At 47.9% G+C, this 24,310-nt stretch overlaps 1 protein-coding gene across 12 annotated transcripts in view; it reads left to right on the top strand.

The window, feature by feature from the left end:
* Positions 1–23,618, top strand: part of opa1 (OPA1 mitochondrial dynamin like GTPase) — a 43,359-nt gene extending 19,741 nt beyond the window's left edge. For all 12 annotated transcript variants that reach the window (XM_010871247.5, XM_010871248.5, XM_010871251.5 and 9 more), the window contains 9 exons: positions 911–1,076; positions 1,503–1,655; positions 2,039–2,147; positions 2,573–2,793; positions 4,174–4,290; positions 4,593–4,686; positions 4,982–5,092; positions 21,463–21,535; positions 21,812–23,618. In XM_010871247.5, coding sequence (XP_010869549.1) covers positions 911–1,076; positions 1,503–1,655; positions 2,039–2,147; positions 2,573–2,793; positions 4,174–4,290; positions 4,593–4,686; positions 4,982–5,092; positions 21,463–21,527 — 1,036 coding nt within the window. In that variant the 3' untranslated portion in view covers positions 21,528–21,535; positions 21,812–23,618. The remainder of the gene's footprint in view (positions 1–910; positions 1,077–1,502; positions 1,656–2,038; positions 2,148–2,572; positions 2,794–4,173; positions 4,291–4,592; positions 4,687–4,981; positions 5,093–21,462; positions 21,536–21,811) is intronic.
* The last annotated feature ends 692 nt before the right edge of the window (positions 23,619–24,310 follow it).

The raw sequence follows: 24,310 nt of genomic DNA, 5'->3' as shown, positions 1-24,310 counted from the left end.
GGTGGGGGGTTTCTTTCCATTCGTGTGGTTCTTAGCCTGTTCCAGAAGTTAACAGTTGGCTAAATAAGATGGATGTCCAGCGTTTGGTGAGAGCCCCGCTGCGCCCCATCAGTTGCACTGGATCAATGGCCTGATGAATGGGCTACGGTGCGACCGGGGTGGTGTGGAGCCAAGATGGCCCTGTTAGCCAGCAAGGCTATTGAAGCATCTGAGATGTGTTGTATTGATATGAGTGGAACGGGGAGCGAAAACAAAGGGTTGTAGATAAAATATGACTGCTAGTGATTAATGGGATGTCACGGCATCCCGGGGGGATTGAGGAGGGGCCTGTACCATTGTCAGAGCCTGGACCGGTCCGATGAAGAGCCTAGCTTTAGTTAACAAGCTGTGGAGCACTTCCGTGGAAGCGTGTCCTGAAAAGCAGTCTGTTCCCTATGTATTGCACTACTTTTGACCAAATAAACACAGCAGTCCATTGCTGTCTGAACAGTGAGGGTTTAGGTTTTGTCAAAATGGTCATTTTCCTTTGCATTCTGATAACTTTATATGAAAGTGCTGGCCAGGTCAAAGCCCATATCCTGAGCTATTTATCTATGTTTTTGTCTTGTGGCTGCTATACATTTTTTTAGATCTATGAATGTGCCGAGGACACAACTACTGAATGCCACTTGAGTGTTTTTGAAGATTCAATAGAATTTCTTGATTAATATATTGCTGTGAACATAAAAAAAGGTGATGGAGAACGTTTGGATTAAAACCACTGAGGGCTAGTCCCGGCTATATCCGAACCACACAGGCCACCATGTTAAATTACAACCACTTGCCCATTTGTCATTTCAAGTCTGCTTTCTCAACAACAGAGGGCTTGCTGGACTGTGTTTTGTCCCTGTCTGGCCCTTGATTCATGTAGGGAGGCCATCCTGCTGAAGAAGCTGTGGGAACGAGTGTCCACCCATGTCATTGAGAACATCTACCTGCCTGCCGCACAGACCATGAACTCTGGTACCTTCAACACCACCGTGGACATCAAGCTCAAACAGTGGACCGACAAGCAGCTGCCCCACAAAGCCCTAGAGGTAGCCGACGCACAGTGGCTTAACTCCCATTATTCCCACTCTTCGGGATGGTCGGGCACATCATGTTTTGTTTGTTATTGTATGTGAATGCTTTTACCGTGGCAGTTGATGGTTTATTTGGTTTGAAATGACCATTCGTCTTTCTCTGTCGCTGGTTGTGATGTGACGTTTCTGATTTAGTATGGCAGTAATGTACTGCGGGGTTTCCCACACCCCTCCCCAGGGACCTCCTGGCGTTTCGCATATCTGTTGTAGCCCTAAATTGGCACAACATCACCAGTCCTGGAGAAGGTCCGGCGGTACTTCTGAACCAGGGCTCTCCGGCAGGGGTGTTGCACGCTTAACGTGTGAGGTCCGGAGCCTTCTGGTTTTCGATGCTGGAGGAGGTACTGTGTCCGTTTTCACCTGGATCTCCGCTCCCCTCAGGTGGCCTGGGAGACACTCCAGGAGGAATTTGCTCGTTTCATGGCCGAGTACAAGGGGAAGGACCAGGACGACATTTTTGATAAGCTCAAGGAGGCGGTGAAGGACGAAAGCATCAAGAGACACAAGTGGAACGAGAGGTCCATGGACAGCCTGGTATATATATAAATACACACACAAGCACACCTGTGCACATTCTAATGGACATAAAAAGCCAATCATTTTTGTAGCCTGACAAATATTGGTGAGTCAGTCATACAACCTGTTTCAGCACATTAAGACTAAACTGTGTTGAATGACAGACTGCAACTAACTATTTTTTAGGTAATACATTTAATCTGTCAACACATTTATGGTACTTTATGTTCAAATAGGTTAATCGCCTTTCTCCTGTATTTTGCAAACTCAGTGGAGGATGTCTGCTTTGTATAAATATTTAACCATGCCTGTAATTCTGTATAGGAAAACTCGGTTTTTCACACACACATTGTGGCATTCTGTATGAAATTAAGCAACCTGTGTGTGTCTGTTGTTATCAGAGAGTGATCCAGCACAATGCTCTGGAGGACCGTTCCATCACAGACAAGCCCCAGTGGGATGCTGCCATCGAGTTCATGGAGGAAACCCTGCATGCGCGCCTCAAAGACAGTAAGTCTTCACCCATTTCCCCTCTAGCCCCCCCCCCCTCAAAGACAGTAAGTCTTCACCTATTTCCCCTCTAGCCCCCCCCCCCCTCAAAGACAGTAAGTCTTCACCCATTTCCCCTCTAGCCCCCCCCCCCCCCACACCCACCCTCAAAGACAGTAAGTTCCTCCCACTCTCCGATCACTTGAACTGGGTTTTGGCAGAGTCATTAGGTACAGCCATTCTCCATGGCTTTTTGATCATGTAACACGAACCCCCATAGTATGTTATTGCTTTTATATATCAACGCAATTAGCAGAGGAAAAATGCATGTTTTGTCTTGTAGCTTTTGACTAGTCAGGGTTTCAACTGTCTGATAGGCTTGTTCTAACCCACTGGGCCTTTAATATGACTACTTACCTCTTATTATTCTCCTGTCTCGTTCCCAGCGGACTGTGTGATCAACGACATGGTCGGTCCCGACTGGAAGCAGCGCTGGCTGAGCTGGAAGAACCGATCGCCCGAACAGCACATCCGCAACGAAACCAAAAACGAGCTGGAGCGCCTGCTGAAGCTCCATGAGGACCACACGGCGTACCTGGCCAACGACGAGGTCACCACCGTGCGCAAGAACCTGGAGGGCCGAGGGGTGGAGGTGGACCCTGTCCTGGTCAGTCACAGGACCATCTAGCTGTTTCTCAACCCTGCTCCTGGAAGGGTCTCTCCCTGCCCTAACACACCTGTTGTAGTTCATGAAGGACTTGATAATGAGCTGATCATTTGAATCAGGTGTGACAGAGCAGGGAGAGATCTAAAACGTGCATGGAGGGGGGTCACCCAGGGCAGGGTTGAGAAACACTGGTTAACTCGCTCTCTACTACTGGTTAACTCGCTCTCTACTACTGGTTAACTCGCTCTCTACCACTGGTTAACTCGCTGTCTACTACTGGTTAACTCGCTCTCTCTACCACTGGTTAACTCTAGCTCTCTCTACATCTGGTTGGGGTTTAGGGTTAGGGTAACCCTGTACCTCTGGTTGAGGTTTAGGGTTAGGGTAACTCTGTACCTCTGGTTGGGGTTTAGGGTTAGGGTAGCCCTGTAACTCTGGTTGGGGTTTAGGGTTTAGGGTAACCCTGTACCTCTGGTTGGGGTTTAGGGTTTAGGGTAACCCTGTACCTCTGGTTGGGGTTTAGGGTAACCCTGTACCTCTGGTTGGGGTTTAGGGTAACCCTGTACCTCTGGTTGGGGTTTAGGGTAACCCTGTACCTCTGGTTGGGGTTTAGGGTAACCCTGTACCTCTGGTTGGGGTTTAGGGTAACCCTGTACCTCTGGTTGGGGTTTAGGGTAACCCTGTACCTCTGGTTGGGGTTTAGGGTAACCCTGTACCCCTGGTTAATTCGGAAGCTCAGAAGGACCCTTGGATGACTTAACATGATGTGCAAAATAAGATTTTTTGGAACAAATCCTGTCCTGGTCCTGGTGCCATGCACAGTATTGATATCATTGATATAATTGATACCCTTGTTAAGCTTCACAATCAATTTCAGATGGGAAAAGTCGGTAGGGTCAACTGAACCAAACACCAAACCAAAAACCATTACAGGTGGCAAAACAGCACAGCTTTTATACCAGGAGATGTTTTTTTTCTTCAAAAACAGGAACATAATAAATGAAGTCATTTCATGGCAGTCAAATAATTAAAAGTCAAGAAATAATAGCATATAAAACCATTTGATGTGTGAAACATAGTGTGTAGGGTAACATTGGACTTTGAAGGGATTTGTGCCACAGGTTAGCATTTCAAAACATTGCAAGGATAACCAGAGCATGCATTCTTGTCAAACCTTTGCATAGACCGCTTAGCAGGTAAAGACACTAATGCGACATTTCGTAATTTGGATATATCCCTTTAATTCTGAAGGCCGAGCAGAGATGCGCTGATCCTAGTCTTAGTCTTTAGCCTGACTCTAAAGATTAACCTTGCAGTTTCTGGTGGAGAACTCCAGTCACAGTGTTTGTCCTCATCGTCCCCTGACTGTTCTCTTTCCAGATCAAGGACACATGGCACCAGCTGTACAGAAGACACTTCCTGCAGAAGGCTCTTCAACACTGTAACCTCTGCAGACGAGGCTTCTACTACTACCAGAGGCATTTCGTTGACTCTGAGGTAAGGAACTAGGCCCTGTGGTAAGGAACTAGGCCCTGTGGTAAGGAACTAGGCCCTGTGGTAAGGAACTAGGCCCTGTGGTAGGATGCCAGCACTTAGCTGTTTTACTCTAGGAGGCTTCAGAAGGATATTAAGATTTAGGTTTATTCCCATAGTTTCTCCTAGCCCATGTGCATTGATCCTTGTTGTTGCTTTCTCTTTGGGGTTTCAGGACCTGTAAAAGCCCTTAGTGACAAAATGCAGCTGACTTTTTGGGCAAAGTTTCTAGAAATGATTAATCCTGTTAATCTTCTCCTCCTCAGCTGGAGTGTAATGATGTGGTGCTGTTCTGGAGGATCCAGAGGATGTTGCTCATTACCGCCAACACTCTCAGACAGCAGCTCACCAACACTGAGGGTAATGTTGGGTCTGGTTCAGGGGTATCGGTCTGGGTTATGGTTCTGGCTCTGGGGTATGGTTCTGGGTGGTTCTGGCTCTGGGGTATGTTTCTGGGTGATTCTGGGTCTGGTAAAATGCAGACAAGGCCAAGGTGGAAGCAGATGGGCTGTGAGCTCGGCTGTCTCGTTCCCAGAGCATTCGCTTCACTCACTTAATTTTTTACTACCTTCTGGTGATCAAAGCAGTAAGACTGTGTTATGGCTGCTTGTGGGTGTGTGTGTGTGTGTGTGTGTGTGTGTGTTTGCTCTCACAGTGCGGCGCCTGGAGAAGAACGTGAAGGAGGTTCTAGAAGACTTTGGTGAGGACACTGAGAAGAAGGCCCATCTCATCACTGGACGCAGAGTACAGCTGGCTGAAGACCTCAGTGAGTCACACACCCTTTGGTTGATATTTTGGTCGGTCTTACTAGAGAATGTATCTGATGTATTCTGGTAACTGGAAGTTAACACAGATTTTGCCTGTCGGTGAGGAATGTCGTAACTTGCCAGTAGATGGCAGTGGTGTAAAAGAAAAGTCCTCTCGGTATACTGAATGTCCGTGTCGAGTTGGTCTCTGGGGTCTGCAGCGTGATGCCACAGAGAGTGACACTGTCTTAGAAGGTTGATGAGTCTGCTTCATGGCGGTGACCTCTGACCCTGACCGCTCACTGTGCTGCTTCCGTTTACCCAACCACCCAGACACGTGTGTGTCATGCGTTGGAAATCTCTCTCGCCTTATTCTCTCTTCCTGGCTCACTTTCTCCCTTCTCTGTTTATGCCTCCGCGGGGCTTGATACTTTAATTGCTGTTCTCTTGAGAGGAGGAGTAGGAGGAGTTGGTGGAGGGAGGGGGTCTGGCGCTCGTCGTAGCTCACCGTGCGCTGCAGCCAGCCTGTCACGTCCACCCTCCCAGCCTGCTCTCTGGTTAGGAGCCCTGCTGATTAAACACAGCAGTTTGTTGGGAGGTCAAACGGAGTGCCGACAAGTCCAGGCTAGTTCTTCCCCACCCACCCTCTGATAGGCTAAGTGACCGCACTGCCACATCAGTTAGTGGGGGGGGGGGGGGGGGGCTGGGGGGGGGGGCGTGTCCCTGTCCCCTCCTAATGAGGGACTGGTCCAGGCCTGGCAGGGATACCAGGTGAGGGCAGGTGACGTCCTGGTCAGAAGGAGGGAACTGCTTTGTCTTGGCCTTCCTGGTCCGCCATTGGGTGTCGGATGTTTTCATGCGTCGTACTTTACGGTTGGCCTACGGTTTAACGGCTGTGGTTGGAATTCTTCTCCTGTCAAATTTTCTGATAACCATTTTCTGGGTGTGTGTTCATGTATTGTCCTATCTTGAAGACAAGTGAGGACATTGGCCTGGTCCCCACTTGCAAAATAATATTTCTGTTTTCTTTTTGATTTGCACTTGGGATTTAGGGTTAGATATAAGGCTCTAGGTAGGTTTTTGGAGTCTGATTAGAATGCAGTTTGTTTTATGGTTAGGACAATGTTTTTCATTGGTGCTCAATTTTACAGTCTCCATTAAGATAGAAGTTGGAGTGTGTGTGTGGGAGAACAGTTCCACGGTTCTGCCCATTTATTGAAGACGTGGTCACATTGGTCAATACTACCTGTCAATACCTGCCTGCACACTAGGATTTCCTGTGCTATGTACATGCTTGTCTCAACCTGTGGTCAGTACTACCCCTGCCCTTAATGAGCAGTCCTGTCTGTCTCTTGGTGTCTGTCTGTCTGTGTCTCTGGTGTGTCTGTCTGTCTGTGTCTCTGGTGTGTCTGTCTGTCTGTGTCTCTGGTGTGTCTGTCTGTCTGTGTCTCTGGTGTGTCTGTCTGTCTGTGTCTCTGGTGTGTCTGTCTGTCTGTGTCTCTGGTGTGTCTGTCTGTCTGTGTCTCTGGTGTGTCTGTCTGTCTGTCTGTGTCTCTGGTGTGTCTGTCTGTCTGTCTGTCTGTGTCTCTGGTGTGTCTGTCTGTCTGTCTATGTCTCTTGGTGTGTGTCTGTGTGTGTATACTGTATGCCTGTGATATGAGTCATTAGAACAGCTTTCGTCGTTGTGGTAACGGGTGACCTTATCGTTGTGGTAACGAACTCCTAAGCGGTTGGCTATGAGACAAATACTCAGCGGCAGACATAAAACACACCCCAATGTCCTGCCAGAAACTGACCGTTAGCCATGCCGACTATTCTGATGAAGACAAGTCTGAGCTTGAACTGTGTGTGTTTGGGTGGTTGCTAACTCACTACCAGTCATTGTTTCTTGGCTCAGTTGGTGAGGTGAAACTGGGAACCATTTAACACGCCTCTCTCCCTGGAGCATCGATCTGCGGGACCCCAAAATCCAATCCAGAATGTTTGCTCACATTTACTTTCTGCCTTCTGATGAAAGCTTCTTCAGTTGTGACAAACAACTGCACAATTTTCCTGCCCTCTTCTCTTTGCTCTTCTGGTTAGATGCTAACAGCATTTTGTTGTACTGTACTTGTACTGTTCAATGATCAAGTTGATTGTAATCTAAAATAAGCCTGCTGGTGTGGGAACGGAGAGACCTGTACTGCCTGCCTGATGGTAGGAGGGAAAACAGTTTGTGGCCTGGACGTGGAGGGTCCCTGGTGATGCTGCACACCCTGTGCTGACACCGCTTCCGCTGGTGGTCTACGATGGCTGGGAGCTGGGCACCCGTGACATGCTGCAGGGTTTCCACCCCCCGTTGCAGGGCCTTCCACCCAGCCACGGAGAAACCGCCAAACCTCACTGTGGTGCAGTTAGTCAGAATGCTCTTGATTGTGCAGCGGTAAAAGTTCACAAGGATCTTGGAAGACAGACGGGCCTTCTTCAGCTTCCTGAAGAAGTACAGGTGCTGCCGTGCTTTTTTGACCAGAGCTGAGGTGTTGAGGGACCAGGAGAGGTCCTCGGAGATGTGGACACCCAGGAATTTGAAGCTGGACACGCTCCACCTCTGTGCCATTGATGAGAACTGGGGTGTGACTGCAGCCTTTAGACTTCCTGTTAGCCAAAATGAGCTCCTTGGTTTTCTTTGCGTTGAGGGCCAGGTTGTTATCAGCACACCATGCCGCCAGGCGCTTGACCTCCTCCCTGTAGGCTGACTCGTCATTGTCACTGATCAGGCCAACCACCATGGTGTCGTCTGCGAACTTGACGATGATGCTGGGGCTGTGTACAGGAACGCCGTCGTGGGTGCAACATTGTTTAAATATACTAGCATACCCGTTAAAACAAACTAGCATACCCCTTAAAACAAACTGTTGTCCATTGTTTTCTTTATTATTCTTTATTTCTTTAAAGCAATTTGGAATGGCACCTTTCATACTTCAGGACAAAACGGCTTTGTAAAACATCTGTTGCTACATGCAATTAATAAAACCCTTTATTTTTTGCAAATGCTTTCTCTGTTTTATTAATACTGTCAAGTTGTTTTAAGGAGCACATTGTGCAAGATGAGAAACACCCTCTTAATATATATATATTAAAAGACGTGTAGTTAATCCTGGAATAATCTATTAGATTATCAAAAATAGTTGTTCGTTGCAGCCCTGTTCTCTGTATGAATGAAATGTGGGCGGAACCTCTTCAGTGGTGCTTAGTGACTGAGGGGGAGTGGCGAATGAAATGTGGGCGGAACCTCTTCAGTGGTGCTTAGTGACTGAGGGGGAGTGGCGAATGAAATGTGGGCGGAACCTCTTCAGTGGTGCTTAGTGACTGAGGGGGAGTGGCTCTTGTCTTCTTATCTCACCCTCTTATCTAAGTGCTTCAGTGTGCCTCAGTGGAGCCGCGCACGAGATGAGTGCTGTCAGCCAGGCGGGCCCTTGTGATCTCCTTTACACACACACACACACACACACACACACACACACACACTCTGTCATTTACCATGACACACACATCCAGTTTTAAAAAATCATGGCAAATGGATTTGGCCACAGCCTGAGAAGTCACCAGTCACATACACAGACAGGCACCGACAAACCAGTTGTTAGTTTCTTCTCAGACTAGATTGGTAAAAGTGTGTACAATGGTAGTATTCCACGTACAGGAATGGTAAGGTTTCGATAGTATTCCACCTACAGGAATGATGAGGTATTTTTTGTGTGAGGAGCTGTTCTCTTCCCTTATCGGATTTCCAATACGGAATGGCATTATGACCTCAGGTGAGGTCAGATTGGCTTTGCTACCACAGAAGAGGAGTGAGAGAACCCTTCTCACTAGAGGAATTCCTAGACCTGCCCGGCCTTGCAGCTCCGCCTCCCCAGCCACCACACCTTTCCAGGTGGCACGGTTTCCACACAACGCCTGCTTCCCCACTGGAACACTGGTCCCCTTTTCAGTACACTAGGAACTAAATAGTTAGGATGGCATTTGGGATGCTGGTCTGTATTCTTCAAACCACTATGACCTAATGTAGCTGTGGTCTTTGGGGCGTTTGAAAAACCGCCAAGTCTGTAGCACGGAAGCGTCGATACGTTGGAATGAGCATGAATTGAACTTGGAGGCCCGAAGCCTTTTGATATTCGGCTTAGTGTGCATTCGATTAAACCCTCTACCTTCCCCTCCCAGGGAAAACAATGGCACGTGTTGGCACATCAGCCTTAACTCCTGAGCTCCACTCCTCTCCGGTTCCTTGAAGTGCCAAGGGGGACTTTGAGACAAGCCCGAGCAGGGCCCCTCTCCGTGGGGTGCCTGGCTCGCCGCTCTCCCCCCCCCCCCCTCGCTCGGGGAGGGCAACACCTGCAGCCGTGGGCAGAGTCAGTGTAGTGTGAAACCTGTTCCCAGCCGACCAGCTCCCCCTCAACCCACATCACACATTGCTTAACAGGAGGAAGTGTTCGAGGCAGTGAGTTATTTCCTATTCCATAGATAGTCTATACCCTATTCAGAAGTTGTGCTCTAGATGGGGTGTGACTTGGTGTGATCACAGGTCGACAGGTGCTCAGAATGATCACAGGTCTACCGACGGCCATAAGATGGTCACATTTTGTTTCATTATTTGGTCAGACGCTAATGTGAATCGTTCTTGTACTGATGTCAGACTCTGCTGAAGTCTAGGTTTTCACTGGTTGTGGGTGTGATCTCAGACCTAATGTTATCTGAATGTTGGTCTTCTTGCCATCCAGTCCAGGGCTCTTGGAAATCGGACTTTGAGCTAAATTAATGTGAGACTCGTAATCCAGTCTGAATTAGTCGTTGCGTTTTCCTTCTATATAGTAAAGGTCAAGTGTTTATAGATGCCTATGGTGAGCTATGAACCAAGCGTCTTGGAGGTTCTGCTTTACTATCGTGAGCCTCACACCTGGGGGCCCTTTAGGCCCCTTGCTCTACTATGGTGAGCCTCACACCTGGGGGCCCTTTAGGCCTCGCCCATCATACTCGACAGGATGTGCCTTCGGATTCAGACAAAAGTGGTTGTTTGGGCCACAACCATGGTGGAAGCACTCGTTCACCTTTGAGGAAATCTCCTGTCGATATGAAGCTACATCAGAACTGTTCTGGGCTCAGGCTGGAGTCCTGCATGTGTCTGCGTTTTGGAGCGTGGAACTCAGACCGTTTTGGCCACCGCTGTTTTCCGAGAACCTCCCTACAACCACCAATATTTTTCTTCTGCAACTCCATTCGCCCGCATAGATTTAGTTACCAAAGCTGAACCGTTAACCCACCGAAACAATCTATTTATTCATGCCTCCAAATGTAATAAATCTGTCATATTCTTAACTTCAATCTCCTGCAGTAATTCAGTTTTGGGGGTCTGCTTCTTTGAACCACTGAATTTATCCATGAAACCCCCTAAATAATTCCTAAGTTCCTGGTACATTGCGTGACATTTTTGCTTGAGCTAAAATGTTTCCCTGAAAAGTAGTGTTGCTAGCAAAGTAGTATTGCTGGTTGAGATAACTAGCAACAGATTATATTCTTAGGTGGGGAAAGGGACAGTTCCTGCTCAATTTCTTCAACTCTCCCTGAAATAAAGTTCTGTCTTTTATATAAAACGTTTCCAGCCTGCAAAAGTAATAGTTTTTAAACAGCAACTGAGACGCAGAATGTGATGCCTAGGGAACCCACCACTCTGGCCTGTGCTAGCTGCTAAATCTCATTCAGTCTATGAATACGTTGCTGTCTGTGAGCACATCCTAACCTTTACTATTCAGGTTACATGTTCTACTAACAAAACGCACTGCTCAGAAAAATTAAGGGAACATGTAATCATCACAATATAACACCAAGTCAATTAAATGTCAGGGATATCAATCTGTCCAATTAGGACACACAAGCGATTTTGAATCAGTATCACCTGTTTTGGTGCAATTGACAACAGTTGCACTGCAGAGGCAACCGCAAGACAACCCCCAAAATGGGAATGGTTTTGCAGGTGGTGGCCGCAGACAATTGCTCTCTCCTTATCCTTCCTGACTGATTCTTCTCTAGTTTCACGTTTTACTAGTGTCCTTGTCACAACTGGTAGCATGAGGCAGTACCTGCAGCCCATTCAGGTGGCGCAGGCAGTCCAGCTCCTCCAGGATGGCACATCCATACATGCCGTCACAAGAAGGTTTGCTGTGTCTCCCCTGTAGACCGTAGAAGGGCATCAACCCAGCAGCTAGACAGATGACATCTCTTTTTTTGCGAGTAGGATCAGGAGGAGCACTGTCAGAGCCCTACAAAATGACGTACAGCTCGATTGGCATTTGCCAGAGAACACCAGAATTGGCCGTCCACCATTGCCCCCGGTTCACTTCACAGATGAGAGCTGGTTCACACTGAGCACATGTGATAAACGTGGAAGAGTCTGGAGACGCCGTGGTGAACATTATGCTGCCTGCAACATCATCCAGCATGACCGGTTTGGTGGTGGGTCTGTGATGGTCTGGGGAGGCGTATCCTTGGAGGGTCGCGCAGACCTCCACGTGCTAGCCAACGGTACACTGACTGCTGTTAGGTACCCAGATTAAATCCTCAGAACCATCGTCAGATCTTATGCTGGTGCATGGGGCCCTGAGTTCCTCCTGGTGCAGGACAATGCCTGGCATCATGTGGCCAGAGTGTGTATTCAGTTCCTGGAAGACGAAGGCATTGAGGTAATTGACTGGCCCTCACATTCCCCAGACCTGAATCCAATTGAGAACCTCTGGGACGTTATGTATCTGTGCGTACTCTGTCAAATGGTTGCCGTTCATACAAGGGCCTGTTCATTGCCCGATATGACTGTCAAATTGCCCTGGTAATCCTGGTTCTGAGGTCAAGCAGGTGGCTTCACCAACAGTTGGTTGTCCAGAGGGTGCTGGTCATGGGCATCTTGATGGTTTGTCTGTGTGTGTGTGTCTAAAATTGAATGCGTTGGCCCTTGAAATCCCCTCCAAGCTGTTGTTTTACGCTCCTCTTCTCCTGTTCGGAGGGCGGAGGTGACAGTTTCTCAAAGGTGTTAGGCCAGGTCAGAGGTCGGCTCCAGGGGTCAGCTACCTAATTGATCGTGCCGAAACATTAGATCTTCCCCTCTCTCACTGTCTCTCCTGCTGTCTGCTTTCTCTCTCCCACTCCCTGTTTGTGTGTGTGTGTCTTAAGTGGGTGGGAGTTAAAGGTACCAGAGCCTCACCTGGCTGTGTGCTGGGAGGGAGGGAGGGAGGGAGGGGGGGGGGCACTTTTCTTAATAAAGGCAGAAATGTGCACCCTGAGGCAGGCTGTAGCTGAGAGTGGTGTGCCCCTACTCGCAGCCGACCGGCAGAGCCCAACTCCACTCAGGTTTCTCATCGGGTCTCTGGTGTGTGTGCCGGGCAGACGACCTCCGTGTTCATATGGACCTGCAAGGCCCGTCACGAGACCAGAGCCTGGATGAGGACCTGTTTTAACTCTTCAACCCCTGTGACTTTCCGTCCCTCTCTGTTCTGTCTCCACCTCCTTCCACTGTCTTCTCCCCCCTCTCACCCCTTCTCTTTCTCTCACCCCTCCTCCCCCCTCTCACCCCTTCTCTTTCTCTCACCCCTTCTCCCCCCTCTCACCCCTTCTCTTTCTCTCCCCCCTCTCACCCCTTCTCTTTCTCTCACCCCTCCTCCCCCCTCTCTCCCCTTCTCTTTGCCTTGTGATCGACTGTTTGAGTCTCGATAAGTGGGAGGAAATTGCTGCGTAAACAGTGCCAGGGATGGCCCTCCTCCATGGCTCCTCTGACAGCAGGACTCTTCATGTCACATCCATTGGTGGGCCTGACAGGGAGCCTCTGGCTGTCACTTCCTTGTGGAGTGTAAATGCCACTTGTCACGTTGATGGAGAGCGCGTGTGTTGCAGACTGGAGCACAAAGCCAGAACTTAATAACTGAAATTATAAACCACTTAGCTGTTGTTGATGTTTTTCCCTCCAGTTAGCTGATGCTTGGTTACATTGTATACATTTCTGAATTTCTATTTAATTTTACTGAACTTATTTTGGGCCAAAATGTAAATATATGTTTGTTTGCCTTTTTTATTATAATTAACCTGTTATTCCCTATTCATCTGATCTCAATCAATCAATCAATCAAATGTATTTATATAGCCCTTTTTACATCAGCAGTTGTCACAAAGTGCTTTTACAGAGACACCCGGCCTTAAACCCCAAGGAGCAAACAACAATAGTGTTGAATTTCAATGGCTAGGAAAATCTCCCCAAGAAGGCTGAATTTTAGGAAGAAACCTAGAGAGGACCCAGGCTCAGAGGGGTGACCAGTCCTCTCCTGGCTGTGCCGGGTGGAATCTGTCATGTCTAGCAGTAAAAATAAGTATTTTAAATGGTGTAATAGATATCCATAGTTAAGTGTGCCCTCACAAGCCTCATATTAAACTCAAATGTATTAGGAGTATGTTGTTGCATTTGTTACAACTGACTCTTTACCTAAAGTTTGGCTGTTTTAAGTGTGTATAACTGAACGCTGAAGAGGGCATGTGTCAATTATTCTCTGAATTTCCTTTTTCCATACTCAGTTTTCTTCAGACCACTCCTATAGACGCGTCCACATGGTGCTGTTGGCAAATAAATGCAGCTGTTAGGCCTGAGCAAATAAATGCCTACAAAAGCGATTCCATTCTTAATGGCTACACTCTCTAATACAAATTCTGAATCGACTGGTTAACTGAAAGATAATGTTGTTTCACAAGACAAGCTGCAGTGATGGATTGTGTCCTGTTTATTTTCCACCGGGCTTTAGAGTTATACTATAGTATTATTTAGAGCTGTTTATCATATCACCATTACACACCCTGCTGTCACACTGAAAATCTGTATTCAAAACATTATTTTGAGGAAGTTGATAAAGTGCAGGACATATGACCGATTAACCACAGTAATTATGGAATCTGTAATGTTTTGGACAAACCGGATTTAGTTCTGAAGCTGTTAATTTATGTATTTGGCTGTGCTCACAGAGCAGTTTGAGCAGGGAGATTAACCTGGAAGGCGGTGACAGATGAAAGCCGTGCAGTGTCGTCCCAGACTCTCTCACAGCCTCTGTAAACACACACACCTTGAAGTATACCAACACACGCGCACTAACTTCAGTACTCCGCTTCACGTGTGTGTGTGTGTTGGTATACTTCAAGGTGTGTGTGTGTGTGTGTGTGTGTGTGTGTGTGTGTATGTGTGTGTTGCTCCACAATAGCACTCTTGGTTGTCTGGACCTGCTCCATGAAATTCCCTCTCTCCCGTCGTCTTCCTCCAAGCCTTTCATCTGGCTTCGCTCTTCCTTCCCTCTCCATTGAGCACCTCTTCCTCTGGGGTGATTAGTGGGCGTCAGTGAGAAGTGGCCCTGTGTTTCCTTGTGCCCCAGTGGCTGATGTATAGGACTTTGTGTTTGTGTACTCGCGCACTCGAGGTTTTACTGTGTTTGCTCTGAGTAGCAGCAGAAAGGGCCCTAGTAGCCTGGATCGACCAGGCCCTCCTAACACACACACCCTCTCTCTTGTCTTTGTGTTTGCTCTCTGGTCTCGGTGGAAGCATCTGTTTTAGGACGTGATGGCACTTGTCTGTTTGTGACGATCCCTTGCCTCTTCCACACGGTCTGCCGGGGACTGGTGCAGATTTTGGGGAGAGCCTGAGGGCTACGTCCATTCTGCATGTTTGAAAGATTATTGCCCATCAAGTAACTTCGATTCAGTTACGTTTACGTCATGGAAACCCATGGGGAGAGGTTGCTGTGAACCCCCCCATCTGCCGGAATAAGCTTCCATTTAGGATGTGGTATCTGCCTGTATTTAACAATAGATTCAGAAATTGGAGATCAATGCTTAAATGGATGGAGACCAGATTTTGCTTATGCAAGCATTTTGTGGTCACCTTGTCTCAACTCTGTCTGTCTCTCGTTGGTTCTCTCTCCCCCTTCCCCATTTCCTTTATGTTTTGAAAAAATATTTCATTGTCTTAACTTCGTCTTCACAGAGGCTGATGCAAGGCGATGGAAGTGGTCTTACTAGAAATGGAGGGTAGAAGCTACATTTTCAAAGCAAAGTCTTTTTTCTACTTCTTGGATTTGACTCCCTGTTTGTCCCAAATGGCACACTGTTCCCTATGTGGTAGACTCCTTTTGACCGCAACCAGTTCCAGTTGAAACTAGTGCATTAAGTAGGTAATGGAGTGCCATTTGGGAGGTTGACGCTAACGCTGGCGTCTATTGTAGTGCTGAATCAGGTATTATTATATATATTTATTTTTTTATGAAGAGGAAACATCAAACATTGACTCAGGGCCAACATGTCCATTTTCTCCAGAGCTGGCAGTAGACAAACACACTGTTTGGAGTTGTCATAAAGTTGCTTCAGTGCATTCTGATCTGGCTTCTCATCTCGAGCCAGTTCCCTCAACTCTCACACACACACACACACACACACACTCTTCTAACGTGCACACGTATGCATGTGAGTAACAGAGAAGCGTCTCGTGTTAAAAGCATGTGTCGTGTCTCCTGTTCAACCCCGCCCCCCTGACCAGCCAGTCCCCCTCTTGCTTTCTCTCTTTCCCCTGACCAGCCATTCCCCTGCCCTCATCCCTGTCTTTCCCCTGACCAGCCATTCCCCTGCCCTCATCCCTGTCCTTCCCCTGACCAGCCATTCCCCTGCCCTCATCCCTGTCCTTCCCCTGACCAGCCATTCCCCTGCCCTCATTCCTGTCCTTCCCGACCAGCCGTTCCCCTGCCCTCATACCTTTCCTTCTTCTGACCAGCCGTTCCCCTGCCCTCATCCTTCCCCTGACCAGCCGTTCCCCTGCCCTCATCCCTCTCCTTCTTTTGACCAGCCGTTCCCCTGCCCTCATCCCTCTCCTTCCCCTGACCAGCCGTTCCCCTGCCCTCATCCCTCCCCTTCTTCTGACCAGCTGTTCCCCTGCCCTCATCCCTGTCCTTCCCCTGACCAGCCATTCCCCTGCCCTCATCCCCGTCCTTCCCCTGACCAGACGTTCCCCTGCCCTCATCCCTCTCCTTCCCTGTCCTCTAGAGGTTGGGAAACCAGTCTATCCACACCTCGTGTGTTATGGTGACCCCCCCCCCCCCCTTCCTCTGTCCACACCCCCCATCATCCATGCCTGTGTTTCACAGCCTCATTGCTGTAGCTGTCCCAGAGTGGTGGTAAATCACTCCTCACTGCCCGTGCAGAGAAAGAGGGACCAGGGACGTTTTGGGAGGCTGTCCACCTTGTCAGAGACTGGGCCCAGACAATCTGTTAACCCACCTCTACAGCAGTAGATAAAAGCATTTAAGGATGTAACAGTTCAGTCACAACCCAATATTGACTGACTATTGAGATACGTCCCCAGTTCTCCTGAGAGTGTTGAGTATCCATTCACTACCTTCTTTCCCATGTTGGATTCTCTCAGGAGTACCAAGGATAACAGATGTTCTGGGGTCAGTGTTCCCAGCTCTAGTAGCAGTACCTGAGGCAGAAGGTTGGGGGGGGGCTGATTTGTGGTGCTTCTGGTTTTCAAGGCTTTGGTAGTGGAGGTCGTTTTGGAGAAGAGCTGTGCCTTCATGGGACTATGTGGCGTGCAGAAGGCTGAATCGCTTTTAAATTGGATTTCCCTTGTGTCTCGGATCTGAATTGGCACTTTCGAAGAAGGAGTGGATGAAAAACAGCAGGAGTGGATGGAAAAACAGCAGGAGAGGATGAACAACAGAAGTGTTTTTCTGCCCTGCAGGACTGGAGTGGTACAGCCTTTTGGACTCATTTGACCATGACTGGAATTGACCGCATGTGTGTGTGTGTGTGTGCACTCGATGATGAGGTGGGTCTTTGGCCCTGATTTGCTGTCTTCTCTGAGTGTGTTCCAAAGCTAAGGAGATTCTCGCACTTGTTGTCTGTCACCGCTATTTAACAACTTTTGTGTGGTGTCAGGCTGCTTAGCGATGGGGCTGACCAGTCTGGGGGCTGGAATGCAGTGACCTCTTGGCTCAATGATTTCACATGATTTACAATCCCCTCATAATTGACCTCATGTAGGGCTTGTTTACATCATTCAAATTTTCAGAGACATATGGAAGAACATCCGAGACCCCAAGTTTGAATACATTTTCAGATATCGATCGCTTGAGGCGCCATTTTTGATAGAGCGCCCCCCCGGAGTTTTGCAAGTGTGAAGAGATCGTAATTGTATCATGTTTCTTTGTGGTTTGCACGCATTTTGCTAAATGTTCAGTTGTCTTTTTTCTGAATTCACCTGTTGCACAGGTTTAATGTTGAGATTACTTTACTCTGAGCTTGTCAGTGAAACAAAACCCCAAAGTCAAAAGAATGAGAATTGTGTTTTCTCGCTAAGTGCATTTGGACCTCTGATGGTGCGATTAGTTTGCATTTTTCTTATTAGCTGCTATTAGCAAACTCTGGGTGACGTTTAGGTTGCAGTTCCCTCCTTTAATTGGTCTTGCTCCTTGGATTGACCCAGCATCAAACCTCTTGATTGCTGCCACGTTAGCAAAAATCCACTTTACAGATGTAATCTCCAGGTTTTGCCCTGTAACCCAATTTTACAGTCCCTTGCTCTGTTCACAGTTGTTGACCTCTCACCCTTCAAAGCTGTGACAATGGCTGCCAATAAAACTGCCCAGTGACAGAACCTCACCTGTTGTTGTTTTTCCAGCTCTGCGTTTTTTTTCTGTCCTGGCCTCAGGTTGAACCTGTTCAGGCCCGAGGCTCCTTAGATCAGCGCTCTCTGCTGGCGTCTGGTTTCTAGATAAGACCTTCAGGGCCTAGGCTGATTCATGGCTCTGCCACAGACATGGCGTTTTGTGGTGGACGACATCCCGTTCTCTCCCTCCGCCTCCCGTGGCCTGGTGCTTTTATAGTGTGTTACTGTACAAATTTGGCGGCTGACTTTTTCTGTTTGTTACATTAAGAGATCGTCTTTCAGTTCAGTCAGGGCCCCCCCAACTGTAACCTTGCCCATGCCAGAAGTTAAGATTTAAAAATGTTTAAAAAAAAGGGGTCAGCAAATCCAGTTTGTGATGGGAGCCTGGTGACCAAGAGGTGAACTCTGTCTTCACCATGCTGGGCTGGTCTTGAACAGAAGCACCATGCTGGGCTGGTCTTGAACAGAAGCACCATGCTGGGCTGGTCTTGGCACCCAACATTAGTCACTAAAAACCATCCGTTGACACTTTCTAAAACAGTCTCCCTTCTCTAAACTGCTTTCGTCCATTCAAGTCCAACTTCCAGAGAGCGGCGTCCCCCATATTAAAGAGATTAAAGTCTCTCTCTAACCAGTGTGCTGTAGGGCTGATTCCCTCTCCTTCTGTATGTAGCTGTCGTTGGGCCGGGGCCACACTGTTTCACAGTCTAATTACAGGTCAATTAAAGGCTTATTCCTCCATCCTTCTGTTGCTCCAGCCACCGGCGCTGACAGCCTTCCAGCTCAGCAGAGTGGGAGTAAGAGAGATATCATTTCATGTGTAGATCAGCCGAGAGACGGACCTGAAAGAGGGGATTGGTGAAGACCCTTTCTGAAAAGGCCCGGAGTTCCCCCACAGGCCGCCACCTAAGAAAGGGGCCTCTGGGATAGAGGCCAGGGGATTATGGGAATATTCATGACCAGATAAAGGGGAGGGCGGCTGAATGGTCGTGTCTTGGGGCTCATCTCTTAGGTAAACAGGCAGTTAAATGGACTTTTTAGATCCTCTGAGACAACGAACGGCCACTCTGTCCACTTTGTGTGTTGCGTTTCCGTACGCCTCAATAGAAAAGCCTTCTTGTTGTGGCCTTTTCTTTCCCTTGTCGTCTTGCGGGACAAACAGATGGCGGAGGAGAAATAAATATCTCTTTCTCACCGTCGCTGTCCCGGAATATTGGCTTCTCCTCAAAGCGCTGTTCACACCCCCCCCCCCCCTGCCTTCTCCTCTCTCGTCCTGGCGGGGGCCTCGTTTAAACAGCGTTAGAAAATAATTTGCATAAGTGAATGGCAGAACGTTTGGCTCCGTTGAATGTTCATCTCACTGTAGTCGTCTCCTGTTGGAAGGCATGCACCGACTGCTGCCGGAACGGTTACCTTCCTCCCCGAGAGCGTCTCTGGACAGCGTAAGTGGTCTGGCCGTCCCTCCAAGCCTCCTGGCTGGGCCGTGTCTCGTCTCTGTTCACCAGACATGCTTTGAAGGTGAGCCGGGGGTTTTCCCCCACGGTTTTGTTTCCGTGTGACACATCCCCCTCCCCACTCCGGTGCGCTGCAGGAATGGCTTGGACAGATGTTGCCGTCGATCCTGGACCGATGACTCCTGCTGGGTTGGGTTGTTTTGCGGTCGGCCCGGTCTGTGCGTTGGGTCTGTCTGGGAGGAGGGCTGTGAAGTAGGGTCCAACTGGGTTGGGTTTCTGCCCTGTCACACCTGCTGGTGGAGGAGGTGGGCCGTGCACACGTATAGTGTCCCCTCATACCTCCATTCATATCCCTCCAACATCACCTCATTGTTCCGCGATGTGTTAACCTGATATCAGAAGATGGAGGACGTGTTTTTGCCACCTGTTGACAGAGAGCGCGAGGTCCGGAGCGGGAGAGCACACACCTGTCTCATTGTTTTACACCATTCTGTGTTTAGTTCTCTGTTGTTGTTGTTTTGTCTATATGTAGATTGCAGCTTAAAAATGAAGAGTCCACTGCACCTTTTTCTTTCCTTTCCAAAATGTTTTGAGTGAGGAACAGGAGCGTTCAATTTGCGGTGGTCTCTAAATTTTAACCTTCCTCACTCAAACCTTCCTTTTTGACTTTTTTGGAAAGGAAAGGATAAGGTGCAGTGGTCTCTTACTCAGCTTTGGGAAAAAGTGTGTGTGTGTGTGTCTGTGCTTTTCTATAATGATTATCCTAAAAAAAGTTATTGTTAATAATTTGTTCAAATATTGTGATTGTACTTTGGCAATATGTACACGTGCGTCATGCCAGACTCAGTGAGACAGACAGACTCAGTGAGACAGACAGACTCAGTGAGACAGACAGAATCAGTGAGACAGACACAGACAGACAGACAGACTGACTCAGACAGACTGATTCAGACTGACAGTCAGACACTGAGTGAGTGAGTGAGACCGTGTTGAAGTAATTGTTTGTGCATGTGTGTGCGCGCGTGCCCTCGAAAGCCGCCATGTGCCTTTCATCCGTCAGAAAGGGACACCTCTGCACCCGTGTCCCTATCAAAGGTTCTGGCATGAGCCTGTCGCTCTAGGATACAGTTACCATCCAAACCCAGAAAGCCCCCCAACCCACCCTCTTACCTGAAAGGGATACTTCAGACACTGTTCTGGGGTCTAAACCAGTGTGATGGGCCTTCCTGTGCAAATCAAGTGTTTACTTCTTCTTTTTTTATTTAGCTTTCAAACCATTTGTGTGTTTTTGTCAAAAGCATTTGAAGATACTCTTGTGATTGTATCTCGTGAGGCTGATTGAATGTACTTTGGTTACAGTTTTGTTTGAGTTTGTGCTTGGGACAGCTGCAGTCAGATTAGTCCATGGGAGGAGAGGAGAGAGACTTGGATGTTGCTGGCAGTGCTAGCCAGCTATAGGCCTCTCTCTCTCTCTCTCTCTCTCTATTTGGCCCATACACTGACACACTGTTTAATCAGCCAATAAACCCTTTCTGTAAGCGCAGCTCATCGGGAGACGTTACGTGTTGTCGTAGAGATGGATTTCTCCTCAGGAAGACAAAGGACGCCGACAGTGGGAGACAGTGGCTGAGCTTCCACACCCTGTGTGCTTTCCCTTTCATTTCACACTGGTGTCTCCCATCCATTAGCTAGACTTGTGCCTGGGGGGACATACCAAGTCATGAGTTTGGAGGGAAAAGGGGGGTCTTTTGATGTGGTGTGTCAGTTACCTGGGAATGGTCCACAACCCCTTCTTCATCCCAGTGGTTCACTGAAGAGGCTGTTTTTATTTTTTGGGGAGGGGGACCATCTGATGCCTGGTTAAACTGAGGTAGCCGTGGAGACAGCCTGGCCTATCACGTGTCTTATTCTGTTTTAGAACCAGTGGCGTCCTTAGGCCATGTGAATAACAGAAGTCTGTCTGGGTTTTGCTAATACATTTTATTTGAGTAATTTAGTTGATTCTCTTAGCCTGAGTGTCTTGTTACAGGCGCCACTAAATATGTTTCTTCTTGATGGCTCTGGGGTTTGAACCCACTGCCTTTGGGTTCTTGGTCCAACACTCTAACCACTAAGCTGTCTGCTGGAATAGGGCTCCTCAGAGGACTCAACTGCAGGACAGTTTTTTTGTCATGTTTTTCTGTATAAAACAAAGCTCGACTAACATCTCTGTTTTTCTCTGCAGAGAAAGTCCGTGAGATTCAGGAGAAACTTGAAGTGTTCATAGAAGCTCTTCACAAGGAAAAGTAGAACATGAGGTATCTTCCACTCATCACCTAGTAGATATCGCACACAGAGAAACCATTCTGTTCATTCTTATTTCTATAATCTCATTTCCTATAGAACTTTCAGTTAATTGACCACTAGTGTACAGACATTTCTGTAAAACACCTCATCACATGATTATACTGAATTATAACCTTTTAATGATATTCCAGTATTGTAACTCAGCAGATGTTTGCTGGGGTGTTGTGTTGAATACTTCTAACTGTGTGAAAAGTATGAATGAACAGCGACCCATCATTTTCTTCTAGGCACAAACCATTGGAAGCAAACCGGCGGACTGCAAAAGCAATGCTCTGATCTAAGAAGTCTAATTTGCCCCTCTGTTAAAGACTGCCCCCCCCCCCCCCCCCCCCCATCTGATTTTAACGTCCACGGCTTGGCTTGGCTTGGCCCTTCACACCACACGGACCGGAAGGCAGCCCGTAGCACCCCCCCTTTCACTTTCAAACACAGAGAGAAGAGGAAGGATCCTTTGAACTGAGCCAGGTCAATGTGGCAGGGGGCACCTCCTGACCTCTGAGTGGCCCTCCTCCACGCCTCCTGTTTCCAGTCCAGACACAGGAGTTCAGCATCCTTCGGCTTCCCTTTATTGACGAAGAAGAGGGTCTGAAAAAAGAGCGAGCTTCAAGTTGTGTGCTCCCCCCCCCCCCATATAATTTCTAATAAATGAAGGAGTTGTACAGCTTTGGACTTTCACTCCCAGCTTCCTTTCTATTGACTGAAGATGAATTGGCTTGATCACCTGTCATAGGTGGGCGGTTTCCTGGGTGGGCGTGGTTAAAGGTCCTGATCGTGGTTGGGGGTGTGTTGACTCTGTGTTAGTCCAATGTGTAAGGATGATGGAAATGAACCCCCCCACCCATCGCTGCCTACCTTTCCCCTTAGGGCCTGTAGGACCTAGCCCGGGGGATAGCCCTGTTCTGTCTGCAGGGGGATAGCCCTGTTCTGTCTGCAGGGGGATAGCCCTGTTCTGTCTGCAGGGGGATAGCCCTGTTCTGTCTGCAGGGGGATAGCCCTGTTCTGTCTGCAGGAGAATGGCTGCCTCGTCAGTCTAGATGTGTAGACATCATTACTACCCAACAGCGTTTACCTCCATCCTTCCTGGACTCTCCTCTGTTCTCAGGAGATCATGTTCCACAAACTAGGTGTAAAAATAATGTCATTTATTTCTAAATTAGTAGATGCAGGTTTGATTTTGGGGGTTAATGGAAATGGATTCACTCTTTTTCTTCTGTCTGTGAGCGCACGCACAGCCACACTTCATTTTGTATGTTGCTTTTGTGTGTTTACCTCAGCCTGTGCTTGAGTGCATTCATTTCACAGTGGTACAGCGCCATCTCTTCTGCCTTGGAATTGGTCTCCATTGGACTAGAATCAGGTCTGAACTGCGGTGGATGGAAGCTCATTGTCCAGTCATGTCTGGGTTGAGATGCCGGGGGTCCAGCCGTGTCGATACGTGGTTAAAGAGCCCTGGGTTCTTCACAGCGGACACATTCTCCTCCCCATTCACACGAGTTCTGGTTCTGGTTGTCGAGGCTCGTCTGTCTAAATCCAGGGCACACTGTCTTGTAGCTCACTGTCCCTTGCTTCGTTTCTTTCGGTCCACCCCTTTCTCTTTCCATCCCTCGCTCGCTCCACTACATCATTGCTCTTTCCAGAGAGAAAGGGATGGAAAGAAAGAGAGAGAGGTAGCTCTTTCCCACCCCTTTGTTCGTTCATCAATTCTAGTGTCTTTCTCTCTCTCCCTCTGAAGTGTTGGTCATGAGTAGATTGACCGGGGGAATATCTCAATGGCTTAACCCTGGACATTCATATGTGTATATGGGGGTATATATATGTAATATATATATATCGTACGTTGTGTAAATGTGAAGTTAATAGAAGCCCTGGTTGTGTTGGCTCTCCCTGTCATTGGGTTTAGACGTTGTAAAACGTAGTTTGCATGATGCCCTCCTGCACCCTCAGATGTGGTTTATTTATTACAATTTCACTGTTTAAGGAGAAAAGAAAGTTGAAATAAAACGGACATTATTAAAAAACATTGGTTTCCGTGAAGTTGTTCTGTGTTCTATTGTGTCTTCTGTCGCCATGTCCCTGGATGGTTTTACTGTTCCTGTGCATTGTATCCTGCATGTGGTACCCGAGAATCATCTGGACCGTGCGTGCGTGCGTGCGTGCGTGCGTGCCTGTATAGACCACTGCACCTTTTTCTTTCCTTTCCAAAAAAGTCAAAAAGGAAGGTTTTGATTGAGGAACAGGAGGGTTACAATTAAGGGACCACTGCAAATTAAAAACTTCTGTTCTTCACCCAAAACCTTCCTTTTCAACTTTTTTGGAAAGGAAAGAAAAAGGTGCAGTGGTCTCTTAATTTATTTATATATACACACACATACACACACACACACACACACACACAGTGGTCTTTGTAGTTATTGGGACAATGAATCAAATTCCCTTAATTCCCTCTAGACTTAAATACTTAAATTATGATGAGGTTGAAGTGCAAGTTTGACTTAGAAAATGCTGTCATTTCCAATTAAATCTATGTCCTGTGGTCTCCTTGTTTCATGGAACCAGATGGGTTATTATTTAGTGTTATTTAGTATTCTGTTGTATACAGAGCATTCAGAAAGTTATGGGAAAATGTCACTAAAATGGATACAAATGTTTCCCCTGTCAATGTACATACAGGACCTCATGATAACCGTGTTTGGGGAGGAGGCTGGGGGAGATGGGAGTGTGGGGGA

The sequence above is a fragment of the Esox lucius genome, chromosome 8, assembly GCF_011004845.1.
Source record: "Esox lucius isolate fEsoLuc1 chromosome 8, fEsoLuc1.pri, whole genome shotgun sequence".
NCBI lineage: Eukaryota > Metazoa > Chordata > Actinopteri > Esociformes > Esocidae > Esox > Esox lucius.
Note: the sequence above shows the minus strand (reverse complement) of the source record. Positions and strands in the feature narration are given on the sequence as shown.